The sequence below is a fragment of the Ustilago hordei genome (genome assembly GCF_900519145.1).
Source record: "Ustilago hordei strain Uho2 genome assembly, contig: UHO2_contig_02, whole genome shotgun sequence".
Classification (NCBI taxonomy): Eukaryota; Fungi; Basidiomycota; class Ustilaginomycetes; order Ustilaginales; family Ustilaginaceae; genus Ustilago; species Ustilago hordei.
In genome coordinates, this window is record NW_024545252.1 from 2,054,130 (window position 1) to 2,073,621 (window position 19,492).

Consider the following 19,492-nt stretch of genomic DNA (forward strand, 5'->3'; position numbering starts at 1 on the left):
TGCTTTTTCTCCTCTCACGGTCAGCAAAATCGGGAATTTCCGTACACCGCGGCCACACAGAACCAACGCCCTGCGCAAGTACCGTTAGAATTGACGATCATTGCTCCAAGACGGTGAAGAGTTCGGAAAAAGAGGCTGGTTCTCACCAATCGACCAAGCCGAAGCCGCCAAGCTCATGGAACAGCACCATCGACGCTCTACGGTTGGCCTTGCGGTTCCTTCTTCCGCCCTCTCTCTCTCTCTTTCGCCTCATGCCGGGTCCTGCAAGACAAACCTGCAGGTTGGCATGGGTCTAGAGTGTGAAAAAGTAAAAAGAGGTGGGTGTGCATGTGTGCCTGACCGCTTAAGCATGTCCTGCTGTCGTCCTTCATTAGCGTACTCGCCTCTCTACCTCCTACAGGCTCATCTCGCTTGGCCTCTATGCTTTTCCGCCGCCTCTCCTCGCATTTGTCCGTCTCTCATTGGTTTGGCTGAATTGCGTAGCTGAAAGCTGCATCCTTCTTCTGCAGATGATTCACTGAACTTTTGATTGCAACCAGCACGACTACAATCGACCGCAGAGAGGATAAGGCAACATAAATGAGGCCGATGAGGGCGGAGAGGCGGAAGTTCGAGAATGCGAATGGTGCGGAAGAGCTTCCGCTGCCCAGCGTTTGACGGCCCGCCGCTCTGAGACACGCCTGCACCAACAGCCTAACTTGATGGCTCTCTCACAAATCTGAAACATCCAACAATGCCTGTTCTCATGTCGAATGCTCCAGTCTCCCAAGCTCACTCATTCGAGCGTCTCTCTCTCTCGTCGGCCATCTCTCTTTCATTCTCTTTCCCAGCCGCTCGTTAGTGCATATGCGTGACGGCTTCTTGGCTCTCTTCTTCATAGCGCCTTTGCAGCTTGGACCCTTCCGCCGACCCAAATGAATCGCCTTTGTGTGTGTGCTTTATTTGTGGCTTGTTTCCGCTGCGCTTCTGTCTTGCTCCAAGTCCCTGTGTATGATTGCGAGCTTCTGCATATCTCAGCTTGTACAACAGAGTGTCTCACAAGGGTCGACAATGGTTCTCTTCGTCGTGAGGTCTTCAGGTGTCTCGGCCTTAAACATTGCTTGCGACTACAAACACCACGATTCTTCCTGCGTTCAGGTTGATGACTTTGTTAATCTCCATGTGCTTGGCCCCTTGTGCTTCATGGCAGCTTTTGAGTTGTTGATTTGCATCGATTGTCTCGGTGCTCTTTAGAGTGGTCGAGGCCTTTGCTTGTCGTCGATCTTTTGTCTTGAGCCCCTTCTCCAGGCCGGCTTCATTGCGTGCGGTGGCTAGGCGGACCGAACTCATAGCAAGAAGTGGAGGTCCGTCCGAGCTCATAGCCGCCAAACATCTCCTTCCCCGACTTCATATACGACCCAATTTTTTCTTCCGTTCCTCGAGACTCCAAAGACACTCCATACCCCTCCTCCCTACGAGACCGCCCCCCTGCTAACTTCTCTATACCCTCTAATACTTAGCTAGCAAGGTCCTCTCTCTCTCCATCTTTCCACCAACGACACGATTTCCTTCAGCTTCTTTCTACACCTCTGTCGTAATCTTCTTTTTGCTCTTTACCTTACCCTTCCCTTCACCAACAAGTGCATCTCAGCGACCGAGCTTCCTTGCCCCATCGCTTCACCATGCACAGCTTTGCCTCATCCACCTTCTCGCTCCCTGCGAGTGCCGAGAAGAAGTTCAAGAAAACCATCCTACGCCGACTTTCACTCGGAAAGGACAAGACTTCCTCCGACCTCTCGAGGAGCAGCAGCGCTGTAAGCCTCGCATCGCGCTCCACAGCGACACTCGCCGCGGCGCCCAGTGAGGAGTGCGCAAGTCGAAGAGCCTTCGATCTCTTCTCCCCATATTCGCAGCGTCCTGATATCGATGCGTATGCCTCTATACCTTCGTCGCCCAGGATGCCAAAGACTCCAACCTTTGGTTCTAACTCCAAAGTTTCCTTTGATGCGCGCACCATTCGTGACACCAGCTCGAGCGTGAGACCTTCTTCTGCGATACTGCGGGCTTCCCCGAGACCTTGGAAGGATGAAAGGAAGGCGCCTCCAGCGCCTAAGCTGTTCCTGATGTCCAACGAGGTCTTTGTGATTGCTGCTCCTCCAAAGAAATCTGCGACGACAGCAGCAGTACCAGTGCCAGTACCAGTGATCATGCCGAGGTACAGTGGGAGCTCTTCTTATAGCGCGGCGAGCTCCTCTCCCATGCTCTCCTCCGTCTCTTCTCGATCCTCCGACAGCTGGCTCGACAACCTTGGCATCTCTGCTTCGTCGGAAGAGGAAATGCCTGCCTTCCCAGAAAGTGTATCGGTAGAGTCTCTTGTTGCCGCTGAGTTGGTACGCTCCCGATCCAGCCTCGACGACATTGATTACCAGTTGCTGGCCAACCTTTGCGAATTTCCAGTGGTTCCGAGCAGGTCACCAGCAAGGATGACCCGCAGCGAGAGCGGACATGGCGCTCCCAAGGCGTCAAGAGGTCGTGCGAGAAGTGCTAGCCACCAAATGACGCCGCCTGTGCCAGCCCATTTCACTCGTTCGCACGTGAGGAGTGGATCAGCTCCGCTGTCGTTGGGTCCTCTACCTCCTCAGCCCTCACAGCCTCCCACAGAGGCAGTGCTTCGCCGTACGGACCAGATCAAGAAGAGTTACAGCAGACAGGGCTCCCCTCTCTACACAAGCTCGCCCATGTTCGAAGGTGCCGAGTCCGCGATCTTGTCACCTCGAACAGCACCAGGCACTCCCAAGGTCGATAGAACTTTGGACCTCAAGTTCCTCGAAGCAGGCTTGTCTCTCGACTCCAAGGTGGCCAAACGCAGCTACAAGCGATCTGCTTCCAAATCAGGCAGCAAGTCATTCGATTCCCACTTCACTTTGCTCAAGGACCTCAAGCTCACTCCAGGTCATATTGCCACACCTAAGGACGAGGAGCCACAAGAACTTGTCTCGCGCTTCTCAGAAAACTCTGATTCGGGTCGAGATGAAGCTAGCCGTCTTTTCTCCTCCCTTCTCTCACATAAGCCTGGCAACGCATCTGCTTCCAAGCTGCCCCCTCTTTGCACCACTTACACCATCAGCGACGCAGGCACGAGCGACAACTGTCGAAGAAACAGCGGTATCAAGACTCCAGAGATGGTCGCTAGGAGTTCCAGTTCCAGCTCGAGCTCCTACTCTGACCTTCCTGAGATCGTTTCGATCAATGTCGATGAGATTGTGTTTGACCTTTCCAGGCCCAGTCTGGATTACAGGCAGGTGTACGCTATGGCCCAGGAGTATGCAAAGTCCTCCGGGTCGGTTGCGAGAGGTGCTAAGGTGGCTAGCAAGAAGAAGCAGCCAGCTGTGCAGAACGGGTTGGACAAGAAGGCTTTCGGTCTGTGGAACAAGTCCAACAGACAAATGCTTGATCCTGTTGACAGGAGTTATCATTTGCGCAAGTACTAATTTGCTATAATATAGATTGCATGTCGGCTTTGCCGCAAATCACATTCATTCACACATCATCAAAACCTTGACTTGTGTGCTCTTCGTGTGTGGTCTCATTGAGAACAGTAAAGTGCGTTAAAACAAGATGGTGAGCGCTCATCAATCGACGTCAGACGTCCCGGAAAGCTCAGCTGAGCGAGCTCAGGCGGATGGTCTTTGGAAATAAAAACGCATGCTCATTCAATCTGCATGTTGTGTTTGGATTGGAACAAGTACAAGGAAAAGTGACAGTGCAAGTGCAACCGAGTCGACCAGTGCTGCCCGCTTACGACTGCTGCTGCTGCTGTGGTGCGGGCGAAGGCGACTGCTGCTGTTGCTGTGTTTGCTGCTGAGAGGAAGGTGGTCTTTGCTGTTGCTGCTGCTGAGCGGCGGCGGCTACAGCTGCGGCTTGCTGTGCCGCTGCCTGTGCTGCCAGTGCCTGAGCCTGGCTGGGCACCTTCTCCTCGAGCATCTCGTACAAAAGGTGGAAGTTCTTGGAGACCTTCTCCCATAACGATGGGTCGAAGAAAACGTATGTTCCGCGTTCATACGTTGGCGTCTTCTGCGTAGGCTCCGTGTTCTGCTCCTTGGTCAGCCATACGTGCAGCTCTTTGTGGTACCTCCAGTTTCGTGCGTACAGCTCCTGCGCCGCTACCTCCTGCAAAACATCGCGTGGTGTCGAGTAAAAGATGAAGAAGAGTGTTTCATCTGAGAATGAGGCGATTTTGCTCTGCGCCGGCGGTGGAGGCTGCACATTGTAGCATGATGGCAATGTGAACTCGGGCTCGACTCTGGACGAGGCAAGCATGTTGTTCTCTGACCATGGCGTGATAAAAGACGGATGCAATGGATCGGACGAGTTGAGGTTAAGACCAAAAGTTTGCAAGTCGACGCCCATCGAAAGCATTGAGAGATCAGGATCTGACGACTTGATCAGCGAAAGCAGCCCGAGCAATCCGAAACGATCCGCTGGCGAAGTCAAAATCTGCTGTGCAGGTGTTTGCGCCATCGCACCGGTCTGTCCGGCTGCAGCAGCATCCAGCGAATTTCCACGAACCGAGGCGTTGTCTGTCAAAGGCGAGGAAGCACCAAGGTTGCCTGCTGCGTTGCGCACACTCGAGAGCGGAGACCTTGCAGAAGATGGTGAAGAGGCACGCTGAAGGCCGTTGAGCTGATTCTGTCCTGCACCTCCGAACACCGAACCTGGCGGCGCCCATGTCTGCTGATGCATACCCAACCCTGGCCCTGGAGGTCCTGCGCCAAGTTTTGTGGCATAGTTGCGATCGGGCTCTCCGAAACCTCCTCTCGCTGCTGACAAGGATGCATCGGACCGTGCTCCGCCTACGACTGAACCTAACAGACTTTGTCGATGCTGTTCACGTTGCTGATGCTGGTGCTGAAGTGCTGCTGCTGCCGAAACCTGCTCTGCCACGCCATGTGGGAAGCCATCATCGCCTGTACGTCCATCTGTTGATCCTGACTGATTGAGCGCTGGGAAGTCGTCCTGGTTGAAGTTACGAAGCGGAGCACCACCACTGAGTGCCGCAGTTACACCGCCGGTACCTGCTTGGGTTGCATAGCTCGACAATGGGTTGTTAAGACCACCAAGACCGGGTGCGCCTCCTTGCTGTCCTTGTCCACCTTGTTGCCCTCCGCCTAGTGCGGGGAAGTCGCTCGGGTTGAGCTCACCGCCTTGACCCTGTCCTTGCGATTGCCCGCCAGACAGTCCTGCCAACTGCGAAGCTAGACTCGCTGTGCCTGTTGTATTGTTGGACCCTGAGCCGCCGAAAGGAAAGCCACCAGCTCCACCTGCAAGCGATTGCGGAAGCGATGCAGTTGAAGATGTCAGCTTCTGTGTATCTGCATGCCGATACGTATGGAGAGCTTCTTTGTACTGAATCCCCAGCGGACTTGATTGAAACATACCTTGCTGTGATTGCGGCATGCCCAAGAAAGATCCCATCATCCGTGGGCCGCCTTGAAGATATGGATACATGGCTGCGTTAGGGCCAGGAGCGGGACTGGAACCGAGGTATGATGCAGAGTTTGTATGCGGAAGTCTGTTTGCAAATGCAGCAAGTTGATGGTTCGGCTTTGGATTAGCGGAACCTGTCAATGAACGAAGTCGGTCACAAAAAAAAAGCAAAGGTAGAGAGGGTGGAGAATGAGCAACTGAAGGTTTCCGAAACGGAACGGAAGTTCAAAGCGCAAGCGGTTACCTACCTGGTCTCTGCATGACCAAGCAGAAGTTAAGAGCAGCTAGTCTGTAGCTGAAATCCTGTTATGATGTGCAACGAGATTTGCAAGCAAGCAGAAGGGTTGTCAAGCGACACGGGTGGCTGTCAGTGGCGGTTTCGATGCTGAACAGAGATGCGGAACGTCGAGGCTGCCGGCTAGCTGGTGCAATGCGAAATTTGCGATTGAGCCGGTTGAATAGATGGTTCCGATTGCGTTGTCGTACGTACGGCTTCTGTCGTAGCAAAGCTTTGTGGGTGAAGACGGAGGATGAGGATGGATGATGTCGATGAAGAAAGGAAGAAAAGCGGACCCTGGTTGTGGATGCGATTGTGTTAGAATCCGGATACGGTTCAAGAAGACGCTAAAGTTAAAAGTGCCAAAGCAGGCCCATGCCTCTCTCTCTTCAGTCTGGTTGGTTGGCTGATAGACTGTGCTGCGCTCTTCTCTTTTTGCTCTGCTCGACTTGCCTGATCGCTTGCGCAGAAATGAAGCGGCGGTATAGGCAGACTTAGACCCTCTTGTATTCGCTCTGTCACTTGCAAGAAGGAATTGTATTCGCTTTCCATGAGCAATTCACCGATTTGGAATCAAAGTGATTTCGACTTCCACCAGCTGTTCAAGCTGTGCATCCAATTTGTATTTTGCCAATACAAGAGAAAAAAGAAAAAAAAAGACTCACCAACTGCAAGCAGAACACGGTCTAACAAGAGCGAACTGTCGGAATACGTGTCGTGTCGCTCACGATATGGAGATGGCCGGGCTAGAAAAGCACACACAAACCTGACTTGAGAAGATTGACTTGACCCTCTCGGTGTGGCTGCGTGTCTTGAGTGTAGATGAAAGGTGCAGCGTGCTGATCTGTGAGCCCGAATCAATACAGACTCGGACCTTCGACTTGCTTTTCCTTTGTCACTGCTACCAACCTCTCCTCCTCACCATTGGTTACATTCACCGCCCACCTGCCACTATCCTAGCTCTGCAGGTCCCCTGATTTTGCCCAGGCGTCTCTCCTACCCTCCGAGTCAGTCACATCGGCATCGACAACTTCTGTGCACCATGTCCGACGGACCTTCCAAAGACGAGCTCGTCGAGATCTTTAAGTCTCTCAAGACAACTCAAAAGGGTAACAAGGTTTGTACACAACATCAACCGCATTCAGACTGGCACAAGACATGACTGACCTCAATTCTTTCGATATGCTTGCCATCTGACATCGACAGGTATGCTTCGATTGTGGAGCCAAGAACCCAACATGGGCCTCTGCCACCTTTGCCATCTACATCTGCCTCGACTGCTCTTCCGTTCACCGTAATATGGGCGTACATATCACCTTTGTCCGCTCCACCAACCTCGATTCATGGAACTGGTCCCAACTACGCCTCATGAAGGTGGGAGGAAACGCTGCCGCTGCCGAGTTCTTCAATAAGAAGGGAGGTGCTCACCTCCTTGTTCCCTCAACGGAAGGCAAGGTGAAGTACACCTCATCGGTAGCATTGGCATACAAGGACGAGCTTCAGAAGAGAGCACTTCAGGACGCCGCAGGTCAGAGTCTTAACAGCCCTGTATACTTTCCAGGTCTTGCCGTTCCCAGTGCAGAGAAGTCAGCACCAGCAGCGAATGCCAAGTCCGGCGGAGGTGGCATGGACGATTTTTTCGATGAATGGGACAAGCCTGCTACTTCTACCAGAGCACCAGCACCAGCACCAGCAGCGGCACAAGCACCAAAACCCGCTCCCGCACCAGCAGCCGCCCCAAAGACCGTCACCTCAGCCTCTTTACGCGCTAGCAGCTCCGCCGCCCGAAAGACTTTGGGTGCAGTCAGCCGCACTTCCTCCGCCAGTTCAACTCCGGGCACCACCACTCCGACAGGAACCGGCCCAACCACCACAGGCATGTCTGCTGCTGCCGCCCGACCCGCACGAGCGGGTAAGCTTGGTCTCGGTGCCAAGAAGGCAGGCGCACCCATCGACTTTGCCGCAGCTGAAAGAAAAGCCAAGGAAGAAGAAGCTGCACGAGCTGCAGAGGCCAAGGCGGCTGAGGATGCCGAAGCCAAAGCTCGTGAAGCGCAAAAGGCCAGCGAGCAGCAAGCTGAAGCAGAACGCATTGCACGTGAAGCTGTGAAAGCAGCTGTCGGCAAGACGGCTGCCCCTTCCTCTCCCGCAACCAAGAGTGGTGCAGCCGGCGCTCGAACCGGTGCTGCTGCCACTCCGGATGCATTTGCTGCTGCCAAAGCCAATGGCGACATGGACCGTCTCGGTATGGGCTTCGGTCGTCTGGGCATGAAGGCCAACGCACACCAAGCCAAGCTTGCCGCAGAACGCGCCGCCGCTGCCGCCAACAATGCCTCGGCTACCGACTCGGACGCTGACGGCGGAGAACCCAGCTACGCGCGCAACAAGTTCTCAAGCCAGAAGAGCATCTCGTCCGACCAATACTTCCAGCGAGGCTCGTACGATTCTCAGGCCACCTCGGAAGCACAGCAACGTTTGCAGTCATTCCAGGGCCAGACTTCCATCTCATCGAATCAGTACTTCGGTCGCGAGGAGGACGAGGAAGGCGAACAGGGACCACAGCAGGGTGGAGACTTCGGCGATCTCGAGGCAACTGCACGAGAGTACTACGAGCGATTTATGGCCAACCCGGATGTTCAGAGCAGCATTGACAGCTTCAGGTCTGGTGCTCTCAAGCTCTCACAGTATCTTGAAGATTTGAGCCGTAACGGCGCTTAGATGCTTTGCAAAACGAGCATTCAACCTGCTTCCTCTTCCAGTCTGTTTTGTTCTGTTCCTTCTATTGCAATGATTCCCCCCTTTAACTCATGTTCATCCCGGTGACCGTACTGATGTTCCTTGCACCAGCCCTTTTCCTGTTGTTCGAACGAGTCAGGAAAGATGAAGGATGTGTGCTTTTGATCTGCGTTGAGTTTTACATGCTTTTGGGAGCGGTGGCGCTCAATTGAGAAGCTCGTTGAGGACAGTGTCGTCGGTGATGTTGCGGACGCTGTGGTGAGGAAACGCCAGATGGATGTCAGTCATCGAGGCCGAACGAGGTAGGTAGTATTTGCCACGCGACATGTAGGGATTAGAGCACTTACTTGGCGCCACGGTAGTTGAGCTTCTTGAGCACCTCAATAACCTTGTTGCTTTCGAAGCCCTGTTGTGAATGCATAAGCAAGCCGTAATCATGTAGAGTCAGCACTCAGCTCTACTAACCTTGACAGCCTCGTCAAGTCTGTAAGACACTCACCATATTGGCAAATTGGTCCACGTGCTCCTTCTTCAACCCTGCCAGCAGGATCGGGTCCGCCTTGTCGTCAGTCTGTCCTTTCGATGGCGGTTGAGCGGACTCGGAGCCGTTGGCGTAGATCTCGGTCCAGTTACGTGCTGTCTTTTCAAAGTCGTTTTTGTCGCGAAGATAGTGTTTCGCTACTTCGGCATCTTGCGGGTCGTTGGGCTCAGGTGAGCAGAGCAAGGATCGGAGGGACATGAGCGTGGATTTGAGCGTGAGGACAGGCGACCATTGGTCTTTCAAGATGTCGAGGCAGATGGCTCCGGATTGCGACGAGATGTTGGGGTGGTAGACACGGGTGATGAACTTCATCTTGATAGGCTGAAACGGGTATCCTTCGGGAACGACAATGTCCTGTAAGCCGTTTGAATAGAGTTTGTTGGTCCATAGCGGAGAGCACGCAGCAGTGCGGAAAGTGTAGGTGTGTCAGGAGAAGCATTCGAGGCAAACGCTCTGCGGAACTCGACCAAGTGAGGACGATGCCGCAAATCCAGGTACGTACCACATCAAATGTGCCCTTCTCGTATGGCGAGTTCTCTGGTCCTGGGAAGGTCCCGACAAGGTGAAATGGCGATTCTGTTCGCGAGACAGAGGGGAACGTATGTTGTGAGTCAGCTGACATCGTACTTAGCAGGCTTGAGTATGCCTTGACGCGATGAACTACTCACCATCTATTAATGTCACCTGGATACCAGAGACCTTGTCATTCTTGCAGTCGTTGATCTCCTTGTTGATCCGTCTCAAGCGGGCGTCTCCCATGGTTGCCGCTGCCGCAGTTGTAAAGCCGTACGCAGGTTACAGATGTTGCAGAGATTCTTCGAAGAGCTAGAAACCAGGCACCGGTTCTTGGTCGTGCTGCGAAGAAGCGTTGAGGGTGCTATAGAAGTTGGTCAGGTGGTTGAAGTGCGGAAGGAGGTGAAGAAGAATGAATGCTGAGACCTGATTAGGTGTACGAAGTGTGACCCTGACCAAGCTTAGCTCTCTCTCACTTTGCCTGAGCGGAAATGAGGCTGAACACCGCAGCTCTATTTTCACATACATACTGTGTGTATCGCAGACGCCCACGCTAAGCTTTTTACGGCGGCGCTCCACATCATCGCAGCTTGAGAGAAGCGGTGGAGGCCGAGCTGAGTGAGCGGCCAAAAGTCTCAAGTTGTGATTTTTGGAAGAAAGCGAAGCTGCCAGAAAGAAACACTTTTCTGAAAGATCACAACTTTAAGCCAAAAGGTTGTCAGTCATCGCCGCGGTCCATCCGACCATCCTTCCCTTCGACGTTGCGGACAGAATCTCGTCATCGTACCGCTTGATAACCGCATCGATCTGAATGGCGATCAACTCGACATTATGCCATTCGCACAGCTGGTCATTGGGCCTCCAGGTTCTGGCAAGACGACTTACTGCAATGGACAACACCAATTCCTATCTCTCCTCTCAAGGCCATGCAGCGTCATCAATCTCGATCCAGCAAATGACCGACTCCCGTATCCATGTGCTGTCGATATCAACAAGCTCATCTCAGTCCGCGATGTGATGGTCGAACTCTCGCTTGGTCCGAATGCGGCCATGTTGTACTGCATTGAGTATCTGGAAAAGAACGTCGATTGGCTCATCCAGGAGCTCAAAAGAGTGATGGAGGAGCAACGCCAAGGCAAGACTGGTCAGATCGCATGTCACGGTGATCAAGAAACACCCGTTGGCCCAGTCAGTGCTGGCTTCGAGTATCTGATCTTCGACTTACCCGGTCAGGTCGAGCTGTCGACCAACCATCCGGCACTCAAACGGATCCTGGAGACGCTCAACAAGCAACTTGGATTGCGCTTCGTTGCTGTCCATCTCACCGATGCCACGCACATTACCGATGCTTCCCGCTACGTGTCCATCCTCATCCTCGCCCTAAGAGCCATGCTAACGCTTGAGCTGCCCCACGTCAACGTTCTGTCCAAAGTTGACCTCCTCGGCCAGTCATACATATCTCGCTCCAAGCGCTCTCTGGACCAGTGTGACCCGAACAGTGATGACGAAGACATGCAGAGCAATGATGATTCGGATGAGGACATGGATGGTGGAGCTGGAGAGGGCGGACGAGCGGCCATGGGACTTCGATCTGAGCTGGCATTTAACCTCGACTTTTACACACAGGTCCAAGATCTTTCTTACCTGCGAGACCTCCTCTCACATCCATCGGGTCCAGACTCCTCACGGCGTAACGAAAAGTTTGGCAAATTGAACGAAGCCATCTGTGAGCTCGTCGAGGACTTCGGACTTGTCTCATTCGAGACGCTTGCGGTTGAGGATCGCCGCTCTATGTTCCGTCTGCTACAAGTGCTGGACAAGGCGGTCGGATACATCTACGTCTCACCCACCAGCAATGTCCTCGGCTTTGGCGAGGAAGAAAATGAAGGCGCATACGAGCCAGGAAGAGCCTCGGCAACAGCTTCAGCAGCGCTCAGAGCGCAAGCACGCGCAGGAGGACTGGGTGCAGATCCCCATTCTCTGTTCAGCGTTGCTGATCGGGGTGACCCGTTGGGCTGGGGCGATGCACTCGAGGTGCAAGAGCGTTACATTGATCATCGGCATCTCTACGAAGAGGCTGAAATGGAGGAGAGAAAGCAGATCCACGAGAAGGAGTGGGAGAACAAAGTCTGGTCCGAAGTGTGCAAAGTTGCCAAGGAGGAAGAGCGAAAGAAACAAACTCAGATACAAGCCACCCAGACAACAGAGTAGCATCCAGAAAGGCCATGTCCGAATCATCCATACAATACCCCTTGCACAGGTGCACAGGTCGACGTGCCTCTCCACGAACACATTTGTAACAATAGCTTCAATCACACACATGTAAACGTTCCGATAGCTTCATTGCAGTTTATTTCCTTTTCCAGACCCAGGCTACTTGTCTGAGGCAGCGATTGTGTATGTGTAAGCTGTATTCCAAGAGCAGCGCGGGTATATGGTAGAATCCGGAGTACAAAGAGCAGTCAAAGAACGGAGCAAAACAAGAGGTGGATAGAGCTTGCTAGACACAGTTCCTTCCCAAGATCAAAGACCATGAGCGGCGAAAACATTCTCCTTGTGCTCCTTGACGCCCTGCTTTGTTGTCAAGATCTCGTGAATCTCTTGTGGTGGGTCAAGCTCCAGATGCTTCGCCCTTTGCCACCTTTCGAGCCTCGACATGCCCATGTAGGGTCCGAAGTTGGAATCCAGATCAAAAACCCTCAAAATCTGCTGGATACGGTCCTCGTGGTCGATGTGTACAGACTTGGATGGTGGTACGTTCATCGTCTTCTTTGTCTTTCGCCATACTCGGTCCCATCGTGGGTCATCTACGTCGAGATCCTCCCGTTTCGAATCAGACTCATCCTCGTGTGTCGGGGTAGTTGGAGAGGGCCTGCGGAAAGACGATGTGAGCGGTTTGGTAGGAGCGTTGGTCCTAAGATTTGATTTCGCTTTGAGCTGGTCTTTAGCAAAGGTTGAGAAGGAGGATTTGGGCTTCGACTGTGCCCGGAACGAGAGCGACTTTTGTGTTGAACCTTTGGGTGGCATCTTGTAATGTGTTGTGTGGCTTCTGGATGGCCGACGATCCGGTAGGTTCTCTTCTGAATTGTGTTTTCAGACTTCAGTATACAAGGAGGTGACAATGAGATGAGACGATCTTGACGGAGCAAGCAAGGATTGGGTGTTGTTGGAGTGTGCGATGTCGAGTGATGCTCACATCCATCAAGGTGGAGAATCAACGAACAAAACGTCAATCGAGCGGCGACAAATTTACAGAAAATGTTATGTCCACTCGGGATAGACAGTGCTGAGAAGAAGAAAAAAGACATTCGCAATGTTGATTATAGAGCTCTGACATTTGCTAAAAAATCTGCCTTCTGCTGCTCAATTTTCTTGCGAAGGCCTGGTCGAACCGGGATCTCGGTTGGGTAATGACGGGGCAGCTGACAGCTTGATCGGCCCTAAACATGAGCAGACCCTTGAAATGCACACGGTCTGGATTCCCTCGACGTGGATTCCGATGAGCGCGAGTTGAAATGTGCAACAAGGGCGTCGACATGCCTTGACCAACTGTAAGTAGTGTTGCCGTAGGAACTTCGAGACAAGCTGCCTCAAGACGACTGCCTGCGTCTCATGCTCCCTAACGATGTCGGACCTGGTGCGCGTGATTGAGTTCGATCAGGCGACATGCTGCTGTGGACACTTGCACACGCACGTGTCACACAGCAAGCTAAGTTAGAAAACAGAAGTTCGGAATCGGAAGAGGGCAGCGGGCAGTGGGGACGGATTTTGGCAGCAAACATCGGGAAAGAAAAGTCCGCGATGGCTGGGTGGAGTTACGAAAGGTGGCTTGCAAAGCGCCACCGATCGGTCAGGCTCTAGACCTGCAAGACGGCCTGGTGACATGGTCACAGTTGACGTAGAACTCGGATCGCTTTGCGTTTTGCTTAAGCTTTATGCGCTTTCAAGCGAGCTAGCCGCCGCCTCGAGTGCCTTCTGTGATGGAAGACCACAGGAGAGACGGTCGCTGATAAGAGTGCCACTGACCAAGAGCAATAGCCTCCGAATAGAAGGGTTGGCCGCATCTATGTGCATGGGCTAGGTTGCCAAGAGATCCTGTTTGGATCGAAGCCTTGCTCCATCGTAGCAGCAGCAGCAGCAGCAGTAGAAGAAGAAGAAGAAGAAGAAGAAGCAGCAGCAGAAGGAGCCAGATTGCTGAAATCATTTATTTATTTATTTATTTATTTATTTATTTATTTATTTATTTATTTATTTATTTATTTATTTATTTATCTATTTATTTATTTATTTATTTATTTATTTATTTATCTATTTATCTATTTATTTATTTATTTATTTATTTATTTATTTATTTATTTATTTATTTATTTATTTATCGGAACATCGCTGTCGCCCGGTTGCAGCTCAGTCTCCATCTCCGGCTTCACTCACGACTGGCCTGCCATCGGATACTCTCACGAAGAGATTATTGTGTATGTGTAAGTAAAGGGGTCATAAGATTGGGGAGGAGTCTCCAAGGTCCCAATCATAGGAGGAAGGCGCCATCAGGCACCACAGACAGACACTACATCGCAGACCGCAGGCACGCGGTCTGCATCTTTCACCGTATCCTCTAGATCACATATTTCGAAGCAACACTTACACACAGGATCCTTCAATCTCCAACCGCAGTCTTTCCAATATTGCCTTGGCTTTACATTCATGACCTCCATCGCACCTCGTCTCGTACTTCGACATCCAGCTGCATCCGCCATACACGACTCGCTTCCTAGGTGGAATTGTCCAACCATCCGCAGTTGACATCGTCATCATCACCGTCACAGTTGCACACAGGTTCTCAGCATAAGCCCATCGCGCGCCCCCTCGACGCTTCCTAGGACCTGCAATACCCTCTGACCGTCCGGCATCATTCGTCGCTTTTGCTCACAGCACCCCTGGCAAAGACAGGCTATACACACGCCATCTTTGCTACATTGCACCGGTTCAGACCATACATCCTGCAACATCACGATTGTATTCAATGTCGTAGATCGCACGCCAGCTTCTCCACCATCTGAGCACTGTTGATCCGTACAGCTTTTCTGATCAACCTTGATTGTTCCTCCACCCGGTGTGGATCTCAGCCTCGTCGCACGTAAATCATCAGTCATGGACGGCGACCCATCCAGACGGTCTCCTCCGCCGCGAGACAGGCTGCCACCATCACCACCACCACCACCACCACCTCATTCTTATGATCCCTCCTACAGAGCAAGCGGAACTAGTCGTGATGATAACATCAGGAAGCGCCCGCAACTAGACCCGGCACATCGCTTCTCTCGCCCGAACCTGGATCCGCCCCCACATTCTGGACGAATGCATATGAATCGGACAGATGATGAGCCTCCGTCGGCTCAGTTTGGTGTTCGCGATGGACAACTCTCTCGTGACAACTATTCGTATCCACGTCCCGTAGAATCGGGCTCCGCTCGATCAGGGCCCTATCCTCCATCAGAACCGCCTCGACCCTCACGACCAACGCGGCCTGACGACTACTTTGCCGACCGTCCACCAAGCATGTCTTCAGTACAAGACGGCGCCATCATGGGCTCGCGGCTACCACCTCAACGTCTCGCACGATTCGAGGAAGCCTCTCCTTCCATGAACAGCCGTTCCTCGAACATGGCGGGGACGCGCGATCCGTATCGACCTCCTCCGCAAAGGCAGCTCTCGGGAGACCTCAAGACACGAGCAGATGGATACGCTGAATCCGCATACTACACAAACAGGTACTCCATCAATCGCGGACCCGATCCGAGACCGGAACACCCGATACCACGTACGCGTTCGCCCGGCCCTATACAGACAGCCTATCCGAGTGCAATTCCACCTCAACGCATCAGCAACCCATCTCCTTCATCTCACCCAAATGATATCGCCGATACGTCCTCTCTGCATCGAGACAAGAGGGCACGCCTCGACCTCTACTCGGAAAGACCGCAACCTGCTGTAGAGGCTATCCTTCGTCCGCCGCCACTTCGTACTTCCTCCCCACATCGTTCCATCGCTTCTACCGCCAATGACTGGACTGAGCACGCAGATCTCAAGGACCGACGTCCTCGTGGAGAGCTCGGCGAAGCCTCTTACTATGGTGATGGGCCCGGCAGGAGTGGGAGGAATGTCGATTGGGTCGAATCCGAAAGGTACCAATTGAGTCGACAGACCTCGGCTGTTTCTCATCACACGCTCGAATCGGGCCCAGGCCCCAGCGACGCTTCGTCGAGCAAGGTCAAACGCCGCAAGAGAGCTGTGCTCAGTTGTACCGAGTGCAAGCAGCGCAAGATCAAGTGCGATCGCAACGTTCCCAACTGCGGAAGCTGTGTGCGGCGAGGCGTAGCCCACCTCTGTCGATGGGGTGATGAGCGCGACTTCTTACCCGCAGCACCGGCAAGCAACATTACGCCTTCCAATGCAGCGCTCATGGCCAGAATTGCACAGTTGGAGTCGCAAATCCGCATTCTGCAATCGACCTCTTCTTCGTCTTCGGCCGTGCTCGACGCTGCCACGACAGAGCGTAGCTCGGCTCAGCGTGCTGCTTCTGGCAAGTACGGCGCCTCGGATTCTTCCAGTGGTCAGTCTTCCCCTTTCAGCGGTCGGTCCAGCATTCAGAACCCACCCAGCTTCACTAGTCGCGAGCAAAACATCGTTGACGGCAAGCTCAAACGCGATCCTGCGATCAGGTACGACACGCATGCTGAAGAGGAGGAAGACAGCGAGCATAGCGACGAGAGCACCGAGTCAGTCGCAAGGAATGCTGGCGATTTGCTTAGCGCGCTCGCTCGCGGCACGTCGCTTAAGGACAACCCCAGAGCACAACCAACACATCGCCAACAGGCATCAGCATCAAGCAGGCATCAAGCAGGCGCACCTCGAGACAATCGCACAGGAGGTGCCAGTCAGAGTGACTCCACGCGTGGCGCAACACGTGATGATGGCTCTAGCTGGGCAGATCTCAGAAGAACCTCGCTGCCGTTGGATGAGGATTTGGCCTCGACAACCATGTTCAACATCTTCGCTGGAGCCCGGAGGGCCGGCATCAGTACGGACGCGCTCAAAGATGGTCTGCTCGAAGCGTTGGATCTGCTTCCTTCGCGTAATAAGATCGAAGCGCTCATCGACCACTATCTTCGCGAAGCTGAGCCTATCGTACAATCCATCCACATGCCTTCCTTCTTGCGACAGCTTGGCCAGTTCTGGTCAGTGCTCGACAGCATCCAGGACGCTTCCAAAGCATCCTCATCTGCACCCTTGCCCGATCTGCAGTTTACCGCGTTGATTCTAGCCATGTGCGAAGGCGCCTGCGAGTACATGACGCCGGCAGAAGTCCTCGACAGCGAGATCAGCGAGTCACGCACCTCGATCAACGACAAGCTGTGCATGCTCGCACGCTCTTGTCTGGCTCTCCTTGGTCTCGGCCAGTTTGTGCGCCGTCCCAACATATGGGGAATGCAGGCTGTGATCGCTCTGCGTCACTATTGCTACAACCGCGACCATCGAGAGGAATACCTCGTCCTCGCCAGCATGGCTCTCAAGGCTGCCGAATTCATGGAACTTCACCGCCTGGGGTCAGCCTTGAAAGATGAGGAGCGCTGGCAAGAGGAGAAGCGTGCACGTATGCAGGCTGCTAACGACGGCAAGGACCCTGCTTCATCATCAACGCACCGTTGGAAGATGCTCACGTCGACGCAGGTCCACGACGGCTTTGAAACCGAGTCGGACGGAGAAGACCTGGATCCAGATCGTCGCGAGAGGAAGGATATGAATGTGATGTGGTTGCCCCGTGGTGTCATGCGCAGGAACTGGGGGATTACCGCTACGAAGCGCTACAAAGAAGGTAGTCGTGTCAGTCGAGAGGTTGGACGCAAAGTGTGGTTCGCATTCGCTACTTTGGATTGGCTTTGTGCCGCTCATTTCGACCGATGCTACTATTGCAAAGATGAGATGTTCACGACACAGTGTCCGCAGAATATCGACGATGCCGACCTGACAGACAGCGATTCTATCACCTTTGACACCTCAAAGGACAGCGACCGCTTTCATCGAGCCAAGAACCCTTTCCTCGACAAGATTCGCACTGCAAGCGTACCGACTACCAACAGCTTCATCTCCATCCACATTGAGATCTGCCACACCGTTCGAAGTATCGCAGACGCGCTCAACCACGGCGATAAATCGTTCGAGACGGTGCTTGCGATCGAAGCACGCTTCCGTGAAATTCTTAGATCTTTGCCTCGCTTCTTCAAGCTCGACGGCGAGAGCGAGTACGACCCAGAGATCCACCGTTTCCACCGTGAGAGGCCGTACCTCTCTTTCCAAAGAGCGGTAATTCACGAATACGTCCACCATCGATTGCTCAAGCTTCACCGCCTGTATATGAGCCGGGGCTACTGGAACGCCAAGTACATTCATTCGACCAGGACTTGCATCGAGAGCGCACGCGTCGTCATCGGCATCCTTCGTGCGTTAGACAATGTGGGCTGCCGTGGACAGCGCTATTGGATCTTCAAGTTCCACATTTTCCATGCGGTTCTGACTCTACAGGCGGATCTGCTGTACCTCGCAAGGCAGCCCGCCAATCGTGAGATCTTGGACAAGCGTGCAGATGTAGTTGCTGGCCTCAAGATGCTGCATGCTCGGACCGATGTCGAGGGCCGTAACCCGTTGCTCGCTTCATCGCTCAAGGTGATCAAGGTGCTTCGGGGGGAGGAGCAAGCGCGTCGATCTAAGCAACAAGAAGGTTCGGAAGTTTCTGTCAACTCAGATCTTCCAGGTCTGAGCTCAGCATCAGAGAGTGTAAGCTCGCACAAGAAGTTCAAGACGCGCGAATGGACCGGCGCATCCGAATCAACAGGCGACCTAGCCGAGCACCTCGAATGTCGGATTGGAGAGACATGGTACACAGTCGATGAGGACAAGCTCCGTACCCAAGCGGAAGCTGTTCGCAACATGGCTGAGGATTCACGTTCACCAGTCGTCCATAGTCCTCCGAGGCTCTCCCTCACCTCTAGGACACCATCGGCCGAAGATGACGTCTCCCTTCGGACCGCAGCGGATGCCGAGCCCCGAGTGCGTGTGCTTGGCAAACACCCTGCATTGGACAGTGACCTTCCAGATCTCTCACAGAAACAAGCCTTGTCAGACACCGAGGGTCGCGACACTGAATTGGATGATTACCTGAAGCTGTTGTCATCCTATCAGAACCCTGACGAAGCTCCGGACGGAGCACATTTGTTCGATGTTCTTGATGACCTTGTCTTCGAGAACGACTCGACAAACAAGCTGACTTTCGGCAAAGCTGTGTCCTTGCCATTAACGAGCGAACTTTCGCCTCACCTACCTTTACTCCGCGGCGCCAACGATCCTGCTGCTGCTGGTGCAGGGTTCGATGCCTTTGCTTCGTAAGACCCAACCAAAAACCTTGATTTTGACTATGCAACACCGCACCACTTTTTGCTGATACCCTAGCTCGATTGCAATCATCAACATCTTCGCTGGTCACTTAACTGATACACGATGTCAGAGATGGGAAAGAGAATTGATTGCCTAACTCGGGTGAGTCGCTTGCGAGCTCCCAGCCGTGGCCGTAAGGGCCACAGATGGTCGAGCGTCGTGTGAGAGCGAGGCGGAACGCGCGTGAGAACTAAGTAACAAAGAAGTGGGTGGGTGTGGTGGGTGAGACAAAAAGCGCTGTCTGAGGCCAGCGCGGAGAGAGAGATGATGGTCGTAAAGGAAGAGAGATGTTGAGTGCACTAAATGCGCTCCCGCTGGGTGACACGTGTATCGGTCACGTGCCTGAGCGCGAATGCATTGAAGTCAGTGTCCGAGACCCGACACTATATCAATTTTACTCTCTCAACACCTCTTTCTTCTCGGATGGTCATGTTGGATCATGACTCTCATAATCTCGCTTCCGTAATGTTGTT

The 19,492-nt window shown here is 53.3% G+C and overlaps 9 protein-coding genes across 9 annotated transcripts; 4 read left to right on the forward strand and 5 right to left on the reverse strand.

Moving 5' to 3' along the window:
• Positions 1–1,089: 1,089 nt before the first annotated feature.
• On the reverse strand, positions 1,090–1,329 carry UHO2_01439 (uncharacterized protein; the record flags this gene model as incomplete). The annotated part of the gene is made up of 1 exon (XM_041553906.1): positions 1,090–1,329. The coding sequence occupies one exon, from the start codon at positions 1,327–1,329 to the stop codon at positions 1,090–1,092; it is 240 nt and encodes a 79-aa protein (XP_041409840.1).
• A 332-nt stretch (positions 1,330–1,661) lies between these two features.
• On the forward strand, positions 1,662–3,470 carry UHO2_01440 (uncharacterized protein; the record flags this gene model as incomplete). Its single annotated transcript, XM_041553907.1, has 1 exon — positions 1,662–3,470. The coding sequence occupies one exon, from the start codon at positions 1,662–1,664 to the stop codon at positions 3,468–3,470; it is 1,809 nt and encodes a 602-aa protein (XP_041409841.1).
• A 307-nt stretch (positions 3,471–3,777) lies between these two features.
• UHO2_01441 (uncharacterized protein) lies at positions 3,778–5,487 on the reverse strand (the record flags this gene model as incomplete). Its single annotated transcript, XM_041553908.1, has 1 exon — positions 3,778–5,487. The coding sequence occupies one exon, from the start codon at positions 5,485–5,487 to the stop codon at positions 3,778–3,780; it is 1,710 nt and encodes a 569-aa protein (XP_041409842.1).
• A 1,298-nt stretch (positions 5,488–6,785) lies between these two features.
• On the forward strand, positions 6,786–8,458 carry UHO2_01442 (uncharacterized protein; the record flags this gene model as incomplete). The annotated part of the gene is made up of 2 exons (XM_041553909.1): positions 6,786–6,860; positions 6,950–8,458. The coding sequence occupies 2 exons, from the start codon at positions 6,786–6,788 to the stop codon at positions 8,456–8,458; spliced, it is 1,584 nt and encodes a 527-aa protein (XP_041409843.1).
• A 222-nt stretch (positions 8,459–8,680) lies between these two features.
• UHO2_01443 (putative UBC1 - E2 ubiquitin-conjugating enzyme) lies at positions 8,681–9,776 on the reverse strand (the record flags this gene model as incomplete). The annotated part of the gene is made up of 5 exons (XM_041553910.1): positions 8,681–8,729; positions 8,824–8,882; positions 8,976–9,371; positions 9,520–9,593; positions 9,686–9,776. The coding sequence occupies 5 exons, from the start codon at positions 9,774–9,776 to the stop codon at positions 8,681–8,683; spliced, it is 669 nt and encodes a 222-aa protein (XP_041409844.1).
• A 585-nt stretch (positions 9,777–10,361) lies between these two features.
• UHO2_01444 (uncharacterized protein) lies at positions 10,362–11,741 on the forward strand (the record flags this gene model as incomplete). The annotated part of the gene is made up of 1 exon (XM_041553911.1): positions 10,362–11,741. One exon carries the CDS (start codon positions 10,362–10,364, stop codon positions 11,739–11,741), a length of 1,380 nt encoding a protein of 459 aa, XP_041409845.1.
• A 312-nt stretch (positions 11,742–12,053) lies between these two features.
• UHO2_01445 (uncharacterized protein) lies at positions 12,054–12,557 on the reverse strand (the record flags this gene model as incomplete). Its single annotated transcript, XM_041553912.1, has 1 exon — positions 12,054–12,557. One exon carries the CDS (start codon positions 12,555–12,557, stop codon positions 12,054–12,056), a length of 504 nt encoding a protein of 167 aa, XP_041409846.1.
• A 925-nt stretch (positions 12,558–13,482) lies between these two features.
• Positions 13,483–13,734, reverse strand: UHO2_01446 (uncharacterized protein; the record flags this gene model as incomplete). The annotated part of the gene is made up of 1 exon (XM_041553913.1): positions 13,483–13,734. One exon carries the CDS (start codon positions 13,732–13,734, stop codon positions 13,483–13,485), a length of 252 nt encoding a protein of 83 aa, XP_041409847.1.
• Positions 13,735–14,678: 944 nt separating this feature from the next.
• Positions 14,679–18,971, forward strand: UHO2_01447 (uncharacterized protein; the record flags this gene model as incomplete). The annotated part of the gene is made up of 1 exon (XM_041553914.1): positions 14,679–18,971. One exon carries the CDS (start codon positions 14,679–14,681, stop codon positions 18,969–18,971), a length of 4,293 nt encoding a protein of 1,430 aa, XP_041409848.1.
• Positions 18,972–19,492: the final 521 nt, after the last annotated feature.